The 14,797-nt window shown below is 44.7% G+C and overlaps 2 protein-coding genes across 2 annotated transcripts; both read right to left on the bottom strand.

Annotated features, from left to right (window-relative positions):
- Nucleotides 1-3,521: 3,521 nt before the first annotated feature.
- On the bottom strand, nt 3,522-4,381 carry LOC122542232 (ferritin light chain-like). Its single transcript, XM_043679752.1, has 2 exons — nt 4,283-4,381; nt 3,522-3,830 (listed from the first exon to the last, which is right to left on the bottom strand). Exons 1-2 carry the CDS (start codon nt 4,367-4,369, stop codon nt 3,675-3,677), a joined length of 243 nt encoding a protein of 80 aa, XP_043535687.1. The 5' UTR covers nt 4,370-4,381; the 3' UTR covers nt 3,522-3,674.
- A 682-nt stretch (nt 4,382-5,063) lies between these two features.
- LOC122542230 (ferritin, middle subunit-like) lies at nt 5,064-9,866 on the bottom strand. The gene is made up of 4 exons (XM_043679750.1): nt 9,675-9,866; nt 6,535-6,681; nt 5,693-5,818; nt 5,064-5,225 (listed from the first exon to the last, which is right to left on the bottom strand). The coding sequence occupies exons 1-4, from the start codon at nt 9,774-9,776 to the stop codon at nt 5,070-5,072; spliced, it is 531 nt and encodes a 176-aa protein (XP_043535685.1). The 5' UTR covers nt 9,777-9,866; the 3' UTR covers nt 5,064-5,069.
- Between the last annotated feature and the right edge of the window lie 4,931 nt (nt 9,867-14,797).

The following is a 14,797-nucleotide window of genomic DNA, read 5'->3' on the forward strand; positions in this document are numbered from 1 at the left end:
TTTTAAATTTCTGCCTAACTCTCTGTCATCTCCCTTCAGAATCTCAACCTTTTCCCTTCCTATATCGTTGGTTCCAATGTGGACAATGATCTCTTGCTGGCCCCTCTCCCCCGTGAGAACATTCCGCACCCTCTCTGAGACATCCTTGATCCTGGCACTAGGGAAGTCACACACCATTCTACTTTTTCGCTGCTGAGTCCATTGAAAAATGGCTGGATTTTGTTGAAAATAAACATTTGCCTATTGCTGGACAGCAACAGAGATAAAGTGCTTTTGGGTCATCTAGTGAAGGCAACTGATGTACTTTGTGGATCCATTCTGAATCTGCTGTGAACTCCTTGACTTTGGGTCTTTGGAAGCTCAGTTTGAAAACCAAAACGCTAAATGTGCTGAGTGCCTCAGCCATGTAGTAGGCCTCAGGCCTCCGTGTCTAAGTTGCTTTTAGAAATTTATCGCATGTTCAACGTTTCTATCTTCATGCTCAGTTTTTAATTGTTTCATGAAGAACCAGCCCTCAACTCAAAGATGTTTCCAAGTGGGGAGATTCTGGATCTGTTTACATTGTATTCTATTGAACGTACAGCTCAGAAACTGGCCTCCCAACTCAACATGGTCCATACCCACAGCTATATGGACATGAGGGTCTCTCAACCTAAAGTTGATTGTTTTGAACTGAGCCACCTCCAGTGGAGTGGTGGGCTGTGAGAGTTTGGGGATTGAAGGTCCCCACTCAATGATAGGGGATGATCACAGCCTTGACGGATGGATTGCTGGAAGCAAGTTACTTTGACCCAGTATCTGATTCAAATACCAGGTTACAGTCTAGCCATTACTTGTCAGATTGAGTTACAACTTTTAATATTATACATGGAACCATGGTCAGAGTCAACCCTGATAAATATTCATGACGATGAGAGCAAGTCAGAGGCTGGGAATTCTGTTGCGAATTTCTCAACTCCTGAATTTTCAAAGCCTCTCCACCACCTACAAGAATGAAGTTAGGAAAAGTGGTGGAATACTTTCCGATTTTCTGGCTGAATGCAGCCCCAAAAACACTGACGAAGCCCCAGGGAAATCTCTCGCCATCCTGAGTTGGAACAATATCACTGTTTCTGAATCCAAGTCCCGGAAGCCCCCCTCAGCAGCAGCAGCAGCAGCAGCAGCAGCATTCTGGTCTCTCCCACACCAGGTGGGCTGTAATAACCAGCTCATCACCACCTCCTGAAGGGTAACTGCGGCTGGGCACGAAATGCAGCCTTCTGATTGGCACACTGAAGATTGACCGAATAAAAAAAACACCCTGTGACGGGATGGGGGAGTCCACCACTAGAGGGGCATAGGCTAAAGGTGAGAGGAGAAAGATTAAAAATAGGGACGTGAGAGGCAACATTTTCAGAGAGAGGGTGTTGTGTACATGGAACGAACTGCCAGAGGAAGTGGTGGAGGTGGGTACAATTACAACATTTAAAAGATAGTTGGACGAGCATTTGAACAGGAAGGTTTTGAGAGGGATAGGGGCCAAATGCAGGGAAGTAGAACTAGTTTAGTTTTGAAAACCCTATCAGCATGGATAGGTTGGGCCAAAGGGTCTGCTCCTGTGATGTATGACTCTAATAAGTATACAACAGCATGTTCCTTTAGGGTGGCACGGTGGCTCAGTGGTGAGCACTGCTGCCTCACAGCACCAGGGACCTGAGTTTGATTCCAGCCTCGGGTAACTGTCTGTGTTGAGTTTGCACGTTTGCCCCATGTTTGTGTGGCTTTCCTGCATGCTCCAGTTTCCTCCCACAGACCAAAGGTGTGCAGGTTTGGTGGAGTAGCTATGCAAAATTGCTGATAGTGTCCCCAGAATGTGCAGGATCGGTGGATTCACCAATGGGAAATGTAGGTTTACAGCAAATTGGGGTGGATGAGGATTATCCTGTTCAGACTCATATAGCCTCTTCTTACACTGTATGGAGTCTGTTAGCATGACTTAAGATTGTTTACCATAAAAGGATTTATGCGGTGGAATAAATTTGTCAAGTGCCTTAAAGCCCTACACCCTCTCTGAAGGCTACAAAATTCACTGAAACAATCACCAGGATGTCTCTGACAGCCCCTACCCTAAACCATGATTCCTGAAACCTTGAAAGAGAAAGGAACAGCTGTACAGGAGTCAGCATCTCCAGGATTCCTCTCCCATTCAACTTGGAGAGAAATCACTGCTCTTTCAACATCACTGGGTCAAATCAAACTGCATCAGGAGAATCCTTCAGCACATGGGAAGCTAGGATCAGCTTGGACTGCAAACTTTAGCAGCAAGAATAAATCAGATGGAAACATCTAACCTTGAGCATTGCTGGGTTATTCCCAGGTCACTATCATCCTGCTCATTTCAGCTGTAGGTGACATTGAGTGTGCATTATAATCCAATGCAGCTCGGGAGAATTTGAGTTAACACCCTAGAATATGACTGCACTGAATGGTTGGGGTGAGTTTTCCCAGCTTTGGGCCGACAGTTTACTCAGTTTGCAGGAGCAGTGTTGGGAGTAGAGTCCTCAGATAGAGATAGTAAACTGAGGACACTGCATGGGACAAGTTTGTTACTTCTGGGAAACATTCTTCCCCCTCCCCTTGAGTGGGGACTCCTTATTGAACTCAGGTTAGGTATTTAATCAAGGTCCCCAGCAGGAGCTACATGTTTGACTTAGACTATGGAGGAAAAACAAACTGGTCAGTGTGCCTAACTGGTAATGGCTGTAATAAGGCAGAGGATGAAGATCACAAGCCCCTGTGCTAGTCCTAGTCTGAAGCCTAACTAGCTCCCTAGGTTTTTTTTGGGGGGGGGGAAAAAAAAAAAGAGGAGGAAAGAAGAGGGGGAAAAAAAAAAGAAAAAAGAAAAAGAGAGAAAGGAGGAAGAAGAAAACCCAGCCAGATTTAGAATATCTTGTTCATATTAGAGTTCCCTTGGGAGCAAAGCAAACAAGTTGAGATCATATTCCCAGGTTATCTGGTTCCACTATCTGGACAGATACCAAAGCCCTGATGGACCTTATCTGAGGCTTAAAGGAGAGGGAAGATCAGGTCTCATCACCCAGATCATGTAGTTTATGACCTCAAATAGTGGAGTATTGCCTAAGTGAAAAAAAAAAATTGGTGGAAGTGAACAATTTGACAGGAAATCTGGGATTGGATGTAGAATGCAAGATGCAGAAATGGACATGTGGCCATCACTTTTTGATTAAGGCTTGGAAACTTCCTTGCACAAAGTTTGGCTATAATTGTACCCATCAAGTCCAGAAAAGTAGTTATTGGATAAAAGAATTAAAGGTTGGACACCCCACAGACTGCAATACCCAACCTTGTGGGGGTGGGGGTGGGGGAGGCAGAAAGAAGGTGGGGGTGTGTAGAGAGAGGGAAGCAAAGAAGATTAGGGAGGCGTTTTAGTTCAATGTGATGGGCTAAATTGCAGGCAAACTCTCCAGAGATAGCCACCAAATTTGTGTGATGTATCAGTGGTCTAAATGATGGACAATAAGCAAGATCAAATACAAGATTTTATTCACTTCCATTTCAGGTGGGACAGCCATTACATTCTTGCCAACATATTCCTTCTCCCTAGGGAGGAGCCAGATTGTCCAAGTGAAGTCAGTAATGCATTCAGACAAGAGCAGACAGTATCCCACGCCCCACTAACTGCTGTCCTCCAGCGAGAGCCTGTCAAACAGGTACTCTCCCAGCCCATTCTCAGGAGCTCCCAGACGCTTCAGGTTGGTGATGTAGTCCCCAAGTCGCTTGATGATCTCAACCTCCTCATCCAAATAGTGAGTCTCCAGGAAGTCACACAGCTGGAACACAGATTACAAATCATTACATTAGCACAATCCAAGACAAGTTGACAATTCCCACTGCAAAGGGATTTGGCCATATAACTCCAGAGACAGGAAATATCAGCTAACAGCTAGAGAATTTGTGTCAGTAAGGATGATACCATTTAGCTGCTTAATCATGCAGCTTCTTAAGTTGTATTGTGGTGTACAGTGATCATTCCACTGCAATGGTCCTGAATGAGGATTCAGTGGCCAATCTCACTTCAGCACTCCCAGCAGATTAGAATCCAAGTTCCTCCTTGACCTTATTGCTGAGTTGTTGTAACATTGTAACCATCAGAATGGATCTGGAGTGATCAGTTAGATCTGGACCAAGTGTTGCATTATTGAATTTCAAACCCACAAAGACCAACCAGTGAGGTGCTGCCCTGAGGGTCAGGCAGTGATGAGAATGAGGTGGTGAAGCTTACATGAGGGTCAGTCTGGGCAGTGGCAAGTTGGTGTAGATCCAGCAAACTCTGGTTCACATTCTTCTCCAGATCCAGGGCAACCTGCATTGCCTGCAGACCGTTACTGGTTCCACTATCTGGACAGATACCAGAGCCCTAATGGATCTTATCTGAGGCTTAAAGGGAAGGGATGATCAGGTCTCATCACCCAGATCATGTAGTTTGTGACCACAAATAGTGGAGTATTGCCCAAGTGAAAAAAAAATAATTGTGGAAGTGAACAATTTGATAGGAAATCTGGGATTGGATATAGAATGCAAGATGCAGAAATGGACATGTGGCCACCACTTTTTGATTAAGGCTTGGAAACTTCCTTGCACAAAGTTTGTTTGGCTATAATTGTACCCATCAAGTCCAGAAAAGAGTAGTTATTGGACAAAAGAATTAAAGGTTGGACACCCCACAGACTGCGATACCCAACCTTTGGGGGTGGGGGAGGCAGAAAGAAGGTGGGGGTATGTAGAGAGAAGGAAGCAAAGATGATTAGAGGAGGTGTTTTAATTCAATGATGTGATGGGCTAAATTGCAGGCAAACTCTCCAGAAATAACCACCAAATTCATGTGATGTGTCAGTGGTCTGAATGATGGACAATAAGCAAGATCAAATACAAGATTTTATTCATTTCCATTCAGGTGGGACAGCCATTACATTCTTGCCAACATGTTCCTTCTCCCTAGGGAGGAGCCAGATTGTCCAAGTGAAGTCAGTAATGCATTCAGACAAGAGCAGACAATACCCCAGGCCCCACTAACTGCTGTCCTCCAGCGAGAGCCTGTCAAACAGGTACTCTCCCAGCCCATTCTCAGGAGCTCCCAGACGCTTCAGGTTGGTGATGTAGTCCCCAAGTCGCTTGATGATCTCAACCTCCTCATCCAAATAGTGGGTCTCCAGGAAGTCACACAGCTGGAACACAGGAATATTACAGCTCATTACATTAGCACAATCCAAGACAAGTTGACAATTCCCACTGCAAAGGGATTTGGTCATATAGCTCCAGAGACAGGAAAATTCAGCTAACAGCTAGAGAATTTGTCAGTAAGGATAATACCATTTTAGCTGCTTAATCATACAGCTTCTTAACTGGAGTGGAGTTGTATTGTGGTGGATGGTGATCATTCCACTGCAATGGTCCTGTATGAGGATTCAGTGGCCAATCTCACTTCAGCACTCCCACCAGATTAGAATCAAAGTTCCTTCTTGACTTTATTAAGGAACAGTTGTAACATTGTGGCCATCAGTATGGGTCTGGAGTGATCAATGTTAGGTCTAGACAAAGTGTATTATTGAACTTCAAACCCACAAAGACCAACCAGTGAAGTGTTGCCCTGAGGGTCTGGCAACGATGAGAATGAGGTGGTGGTGAAGCTTACATGAGGGTCAGTCTGGGCAGTGGCGAGTTGGTGTAGATCCAGCAAACTCTGGTTCACATTCTTCTCCAGATCCAGGGCAACCTGCATTGCCTGTAGACCATTACCCCACTCATCCCTCTCTGGCTTCTGAAACATGGAAACAAAGGACAGTTAAGGATCAGGACAAAACAGTGGGATGCAGTAGGGCATTTAACCCATTTGTCCACTGACCCTAAAGGGTCCCACACTGACCCACCCGATCCCACTAATCTTGCATTTAGAGTGGCTAATGTAGCCTGCACATCCCAGGCCACTATGGCCATGCTAAATTGCCCAATCAACTAAACTGCATATTGCACTTTGGGAGGAAACCAGCACTGACATGGGGAGAACATTCAAACTGCAGACAGACTTGCTGGAGGCAGGAATTGGACCTGGGCCCCTGGCACTGAGGCAGTAGTACTCACTGAACCACTGCCATCCCTGACATTCACATGAAGGTTGGAGGATGAAGGGGTCAAGAGGTACTGAGGAAGCTGCTCAATAGAGAAATATTGAAGACACCACCTGAGGGAGGGGAGGTGGTAACTAGTCCAGTGACATTTCAGCAACATCTGGACAAATACTTCAAATGCCAGGGCATAGTGGGCAAAGGAACAAGTGCAGGTAGATGGGATTAGTGTAGTTTGGTCAGCATAAATTATGGTGGACCAAAAGGGCCCATTTCTATGCTGTGACTTGGAAATGGAGATTAGGGAAGTCAAGCAGAAGACCTTGTCACTGCCCCTTCAGGATGTGAAAATCCTGTCACTGACTGGATGCCACATCACAAGAGCAGCCATTCCAACCCCCCCAATTCCCACCTTCACATCCTGGAGGAGGACTCTGCCTCCACGCCGATTCTGGAATTTCAGCAGCTTCTCTGCATGTTCCTGCTTCTCCTGGGACTGAGCTTTGAAGAACTGGGAGAAATGGTGCAGGGCAACATCATCCTGGTCAAAGTAAGACATCTGAAAGAGAACAATTTACATCCCATTAACTAGAATTGGCCCCAGTGATGTGTTAGAAGTAGGACACTAATTTAGCCTTTGAAACCAGGCTGACTATTCAAGCTGTTAAACCTCTGGGTTCTCAACCATTTTAATATACCAGTGTTGTCCAATGAGCCAGCAGCTCCTTTAACTGGAGGAGGTTAACAACCCCAGCTTCCTCCTGGGGAGGCAAATTCACTTATTTTGGATTAAACAGCTGGTGAATTGCTCAGATCTGGCACAGCATCAGAGGAGAGAAACACTGAATTAGTGTTTCTGCTCATTAACCACCAGAATTGAAAGATATTAGAGATTGAATAGCATTTGAGCAAATGAAGGAAACTACATTGCAGGGTGGAGGAGTCCAAAACTAGAGGACTAGGTCTATTATATCTATCACTATCAACACAGACAGCTTTTCCAAAAAGGGTGATGTGTATGGAATGAGCTGCCAAAGGAAGTGGTGGAGGCAAACCCAATGACAACATTTAAAGGCATTGGATGGGTACAAGAATAAGAGCAAAAGGGATATGAGCCAAGCAGGACTAGATTAATTCAGACATCTGGTAGGCAGGAGAAAGCTTGATTGGAGGGTCTGTTTCCATACTGTACATTTCTACAGCTGTAGAAATTTCAATTGGTTCAATGCAGAACATTGGAAGTTGTAACCTTTAACAAGGGGAGGGTTCAGTTGGGTGACAAGGAAAGCCACTGGAGTACTAAGTGCGGTCTACTCCATTTGACATTAACCAGAGGGTAATACCCAGTCACCAGGACATTTTTCTGAATGGAAGTAGAGATACAAAACTGATACCAGAACACAGGGACTGTAGGCCATTCAGCCCCTCAAGGCCATCCTGCCATTCAATGAGAAAGTAACCATGAAGCTGCTGCAAGGCACATTAACCTTGAAGGAACAAACTGGAAAATGGATGTTGGACACTGCTGGCACTAGTTTAGTCAGGAGAGTGTTTTCTGCAGCTTGTACATGATTGGATTGGATGTACCAAAGTGTGCTCTTATTTGGAGGGGAATGAGAGAAAGGGGCCCCAGGGGTTTGCTAAGGAAAACCTGCTCAATAACAGGCTTTGGATTGTTGCAGCAGTTTATTACAGGCCTGTGTACACAGTGCACACAAACATCCAGAAACTTGTAAACAAGCATCATATTCACTAGTTGAAACTTGATCAAAGAAATGTGTAATACAGGAAAGACCTAATGTGACCTAGAGATCAACTATTATCTGCAGATAATATCAGCAGCTTAAAGTGTAAGCTGAAAAGCACTATACTCGATTTGACTTCAAGCAACTACAAACCATTTAGGTGAGCATCCATATTTGCCTCATTTGAGGCATCGTGTTCATAAGTAAATGGTGAGACAATGCTGCCCCTCTAACAAGGTTATTTGTCCATTGCCTCTATGACCCCCATTGAAAGAGCAATGAGATGCTGTCATGTCTGAAAGTAGCTACTTTAAGCAGTGGCAGGGGAGTGGCCAGTTCACCAAGTTGAAGTTCTCAGCAGGCAGAAGCTTCTGGTCACAGAAGCTTTTACAGTGATAAGGTTCCATGCTTCAACAGATTTCTTGCCTGACGACTGAATTTTCCTGTGAGAACCAGATAGGAATTTAGCATTTGCAAAGGGGCGTTTTTGGAATGCTGCAGGTATTGGAACAGCTCTTTCATGAAGTCAGTTTCCCCAAGTTAAAAAAGTTATTCTAAATTCAGTTCTTTGTTTCAGAGACATTTTTTCACAAGGCAGAATGATTTGACCAGCTGCATCACCCCTGAAATATCCATTATACATGTACCTTTATTATAAAAAAGGTTAGGTCTGGGCTACTTTTAGAGGTCCTTAACAGTGGGAAGATGTCAATGAAGGGTCACAACTCAGGTCAGAGTGGAAGTGTATGGTCTATTCTTCTGGGACAGGTTATAAAAACCTTACTGGTTCACCAATGAAAGCTGTTCCCATCTCTAACAAGCTATGCTTTAGGGACTTCATTCTCATGCAAAAACCACAATACAAACCCAGACTGATGAATATTCTGCACATGTCTGGATGAGAGCATTTACAACATCCAAGCAGACATCCAGGATAAAGCAGCCTACTCTATTGGTACTACATTCTCCACCTCCCTTCAGTGTGGAGGGTCTATCAGGTACCCTGCAGCACTCACTAAGGTTAGTTAAAACACACCTAAACAAATTCCACCATGTCAGAAGGGCATGGACAACTCTCTAGAGTAAAACAGCCAGCCATTTTTTGGTTACCATGCCATCCTGGTTGGAGATTAGATTTCTTCAGTCAAAAGTCTCAATTCCAGCCTTCCTGTGGATGCAGTAATACTTTAGCAGATCAACTCTTCTAGAAAGAGTTATGGACAACAAGTGGCTCCCTGACCATTACCCACTTATATGATGAATGCAATCAAAAAGCCAGATAAGGCCTCAGTTGAGGCCTTAAGTATATGCCAGTCACAGCCTGAAGCTTTTACTTCTGCTCAGATAGACCAACATGAAAAATCCATAACTCCTTCTGCAGCATCAAAACTAACATTCCACAGAATGTTAGAAAATTAAAGGAAATATCACAGTATATTTCCATGGTAGAAAAGGTGACTAGGGAATGGATACTTCCATTCCACCATACAGTTGACCTAAATGACTTTAATATTTTAGAAATACTCAATTTTGACAGCCATAGGGAGGGAATGACAGTTACTGCCAGTGACAACCTTATCAGGGATTAATAAAATAACCCCTGAGAACAGTTCACCCTGCATAGGTCAGTGAAGGCCATTTAGGCATTAGATATTCTAACCTCATCATATTCCATAGTTGCTGTAACATTTTTATCTTGAATTCATATTTAGAGAAGACTACAAAACTCAATCTACAAAAGCATCAAATTTATTTAGAAACATCAGCATAATAGGTTTAACTTTAAGCCCACAGAGAGCACACTCACCAAAGACTGATAGAGATAGGAGGCAGTGAGCTCCAGGTTAATCTGCTTGTTGACAGCAGCTTCACAATCCTGGTGATAGTTTTGACAAATCTGGGAAGCCATTTTGTGAAAAATATTGCACTACTTGCCGACCCAAACTAAGTCACACTCCAACCACAAACTTAGAATTACCACCAACTCTACCTAAATCACCACAGCCTTTGGACTTTTATTTATACTTCAGGAGCTGACCCTCAGTTTATTAAGCAGGAAATGACATCATCAGTGAAGGCCAATCACTCTTGTTAATCAATCGATCAGCTGCCATGTCCAATCAGCGCAGGATGGGAATTGGATCCAGAAGCCAAACAGAATTGACAACTGGTCGATGATGTAATTGCTGATTGACTTTTGACCTGCTGCATAACTGCAAATTCTGGAAGTGTATCTATCTGAAAATGAAAATAAAACATACTCTAAAACTTCACTATTGCATCTGAGGTTGTTTATTATAAAGACATGCTCAACACAGATTTGCAGAATTCTGTTTGTACGTTCATCTGAGGGATTTGTCTTCCTACCATTTGAATGACAGTGTTGGGAGTCCATTGAGAAATGGCGAGATTATGTTGACATTAAACACTTGCCTATTGCTTGACAGTGACAGAAATAATGTGCTTTTGGGTCATCTAGTGCAGGCAACTTTGTGGATCCATTCTAAATCTGCTGTGATCTCTTTGACCTTGGGTCTCAGGAAGCCCAGTTTACAAACCAAAATGCTAAATGTGCTGAGTGCCTCAGCCATGTAATAGGCCTCAAGCCTCCATGTCTAAATTGCTGCTCAAAATTGTTTCAAGAAGAATGTTTCCAAGTGGGAAGATTCTGATTTTGGAAAGTCAGGAGTTGAGAAATTCACAGCAGAATTCCCGGCCTCTGACTTGCTCTCATCACTATGAATATTTATCAGGGTTGACCTCTGACCGTGGTTATGTGTATAATATTCAAACTTGTAACTCAATCCAAAACGATAAGGCTAGACTGTAACCTGGTATTTGAGAAAGTTATTGGGTCAAAGTAACTTGCTTCCATCAATCCATCCGTCAAGGCTGTGATCATACCCTAACATTGAGTGGGGACCTTCAATCCCCAAACTCTCACAGCCCACCACTCCACTGGAGGCTGCTCAGTTCAACACAATCAACTTTATGTTGAGACACCCTCATGTCCATATCGCTGTGGGTATGGACCACATAGAGTTCGGAGGCCAGTTTCTGAGCTGTACATTCTACAGAATATGATGTAAACAGAACAATAATCACGCTAATTGGAAACATGCTCAAGTTGAGAGCTAGTTCTTCTTGAAACAAGTAAAAACTGAACATGGAGATAGAAAAGCTGAATGTACCATATGTTTCGAGCAGCAATTTAGGCATGGAGGCCTGATGCCTACTACATGGGCGGCATGATGGCACAGTGGTTAGCACTGCTGCCTCACAGCGCCAGAGACCCGGGTTCAATTCCCGCCTCAGGCGACTGACTGTGTGGAGTTTGCATGTTCTCCCCGTGTCTGCGTGGGTTTCCTCCGGGTGCTCCGGTTTCCTCCCACAGTCCAAAGATGTGCAGGTCAGGTGAATTGACCATGCTAAATTGCCCGTAGTGTTAGGATAAAGGGGTAAATGTAGGGGTATGGGTGGGTTGCGCTTCGGCGGGGCGGTGTGGACTTGTTGGGCCGAAGGGCCTGTTTCCACACTGTAAGTAATCTAATCTAATCTACATGGCTGAGGCACTCAGCACATTTAGTGTTTTGGTGTGTAAACTGGACTATATATATATTGTTGCATATGCAGTTTGGTTCTGTACAATTGCATATCAAAGAAACAAACAAATATTGGATTTTGACTCTAGCCAACAAACCAAAGACTTCTCTTACTTGAACCAGATTATATTTACATGCATTTGAGGCAGTGGAAAGATCCAATAACTGAATGGATCCTCATTAACCTTCAGCAGAAAGACTTCAGACAGTGGTCTTTCACCACATGCTCCTCAGCGGCAGCTGACCCAAGCTTCAGCGCGTCCCTCAGCACATAGTCCTGGACCTTGGAATGTGCCAATCTGCAACACTCAGTCAGGGTCAACTACTTGCTCTGGAAGACCAACCAAATTTCAGGTAGACCAAAGGGGGCCTTTCACTGAGTGGATGGTCCTCCAGGTGCAGTAGATGTTTGTCTTGGTGTGCGTCCTGAGGAGCAGATCATAGAGCACAGAGTCCCACGTCATGGGTCTGCTCAGGACAACTCTCAACACACACCACTGCATCATCCTCCAGACTTCCTTTGCAAAGGCACATTCAGGAAGGAGAAGTGGGACAGTCTCTATCCCTGGCAGCCGCTTCGCAGGCAGCGTTCGGTGGCGCAGAGAGACTGGGTGTGCATGAAGGATCTCATAGGTAATGCCCTTCTCACCACCAGCCAAGCGATGTCTTGGTGCTTGTTGGAAAGTTCTGGTAATGAGTCATTCTGCCAAATGGCTTTGACAGACTGCTCAAGGAACAACCCATCAGGATCCACCCTCTCCTTTTCCCGAAGGGTCTCAAGGACACTATGTGCCGACCACTTCCTGGTGGACTTGTGGTCGAAGGTGTTTTTCTTTACAAATCTCTCCACAAAGGACAGGTGATATGGAATAGTCAAACTACTTGGAGGGTTTCATGGCAATGAGGCCAGACCCATGATTCGCAACACCCAGGGACAGGTGGAACCTCAGTACATAGTGACACTTGGTGTCTGCGTACCGAGGTCTATGCACAACTTGATGCAGCTGCACATAAAGATGGCCATCAGAATAAAGGCAATATGTTCCTCCCTCCCTCATCCAGAGTTTTGGGCATGGTATCCCTATGGACACAGTCCATCGTAGACCTCCAGGAGAAGTGGAAAATGGCTCAGGTAACAGCGCAGTTTCAGGGAACAGGCCAGACCTGCATCACAGACAACAACAACAACAGAGAGTGCCTCACACCTGATGACCAGGATTTTACCCACAATGGAGAGGGAGTGGTGCTCCCAAAGGCCCAGTTTCTGCCTCACCTTGGCAATACGCTTCTCCCAAAAGTTTGCACACACCCCTCTGAATCGTATTCCCAGCACCTTCAGGTAATCTGTCCTGATGGTGAAGGGATAAAGGATTAAGGATTGGTCAACCCAGTTGCCAATGAACATGGTTTTGCTCTTTGTCTCAATTTACCTTGGCTCCCAAGACCAAAGATATCAGGCTGGGTGGATTGGCTGTGTTAAATTGCTGATAGCATCTAGGGATAGGTAGGCGAGGTGGATCAGCCTTGGGATATGAGGGATAGCATGGGTCTGAACAGGATGCTGTTCAGATGATTGATGCAGACTCAATGGGCTGAATGGCCTCTTTCTGGACTGTAGGGATTCTATCAGCCTGACTTAATGTTTGTTTAAAATAAAAGGATTTATGTGCTGGAATAAATAAGTGCCTTAAAGTCTCACCCCCACCCTGAAGGCTGCAGTGTGTACTAGCTAAACAAAATTCACTGAAGCAATCACCAAGATGTCTCTGACAGCCCCCTCCCTAACCCATGATCCCTGAAACCTTGAAAGATATGTGGAACAGCTGTACAGAAGAATCAGTATCTCCAGGTTTCCTCTCCCAGTCACACCCACTCCCCAACATGGAGAGCAATCACTGTGCCTTCAACGTCACTAGGTCAAATCAAACTGCATCAGGAGAAACCTTCACCCCATGGAAGCTAGGAGAAGCTTGGACTGCAAACTACAGATTTTAGAAGCAAGAATAAGTCAAATGGAAGCATCTAACCCTGAACATTGCTGTGTTATTCCCAGATCACAGTCATCCTGCTCATTTCAGCTGTAGGGAGCAATGCAGAACACATTCTAATCCAATACAGCTCAAAAGTTCCTTGAGCTGACTCCTGGAATGTCAGAGGCGATTTTCCCCTGCTCTGGGCTGCCAGGCCTGAAGTATTTTTTTTTCAAAAAAGGTTGCAGGCAGTGGGGAAGGCTGCCTGATCTTGAGACTGAGCAGTCTGCTAGGGAAAAGTAAAATGAGGAGAAAGTGAGGACTGCAGATCAGAGCTGAAAATGGTGTTGCTGGAAAAGCGCAGCAGGTCAGGCAGCATCCAGGGAACAGGAGAATCGATGTTTCGGGCATTCCTGAAGGGCTTATGCCCGAAACGTTGATTCTCCTGTTCCTTGGATGCTGCCTGACCTGCTGCGCTTTTCCAGCAACACACTTTCAGCAAAGTAAAATGGAGGGATGCACACAGGACAACTCATTTCTGGGAAAGTTGCCCCCAGTGTGGATTGGCTCCTTGTTGTTCCAAAATGGGCAGTTAAAGTTCCCAGCCAGAGTAGTACATTTGAGATTAGAAGGGCATGAATAGCCAGTGTGGCTAACTGCTGAAACAAGGTGAAGATCAAAGGGCCTAGTACTGACCCTGCTCAGAAACCCAACTGGCCCCCTAAAACTTTAGGCTGGGCCCAATGTCCAAGGAAGCCACAACACTTGGAATATAGTTGTTATGGCACTCTATTGGCAGCTATGCAAGAAATGTTGGGATTGTATCATTTCCAGGTTGGCTGGTTCCAGAATCTGGACAGAAACTAGACCCTGATGGACCTCACCTTAGTAGAGGTGAGCTGATCTGGTCATCAGTTTAGCAATAAATCGCACTGGAGTCTAAAGTGAAAATGAGTCATTGGAGGCTTAGGTAAGCCAATTGAAGGATGTCTGCACTTGACTGTTGGTGATACAGAAACTTCCTTTCACAAATTTTCCTTAAATCACAAACATAGCTATTAAGTACAGAAAAAAAAAAGTGTTAATTGTAGTACAAAAGAAAGGAATTGAAGACTTTCCACCCTAGACTGTAATCCAACCTTACGTTCTACAGAGGGGGTGGTGCAGGGCTGGCTTGACCACATGGTTACTCCAGAGGAGCACCTTTTAGAGATCCCAGTCCAAGTGGATGATTGGAGTGGGGTAGGGAAGAGGAAAAGAAAACCCAGTGAAAGTCTCATAACCTAGTTATTTGATCAGCCAAATTACTCATTCCAAGCTCAAGAGATCTACCAAAGCAAAAGTATGAGTGGTCTGAA

This window comes from Chiloscyllium plagiosum, chromosome 39 (genome assembly GCF_004010195.1).
Source record: "Chiloscyllium plagiosum isolate BGI_BamShark_2017 chromosome 39, ASM401019v2, whole genome shotgun sequence".
In the NCBI taxonomy this organism is placed as follows: Eukaryota; Metazoa; Chordata; class Chondrichthyes; order Orectolobiformes; family Hemiscylliidae; genus Chiloscyllium; species Chiloscyllium plagiosum.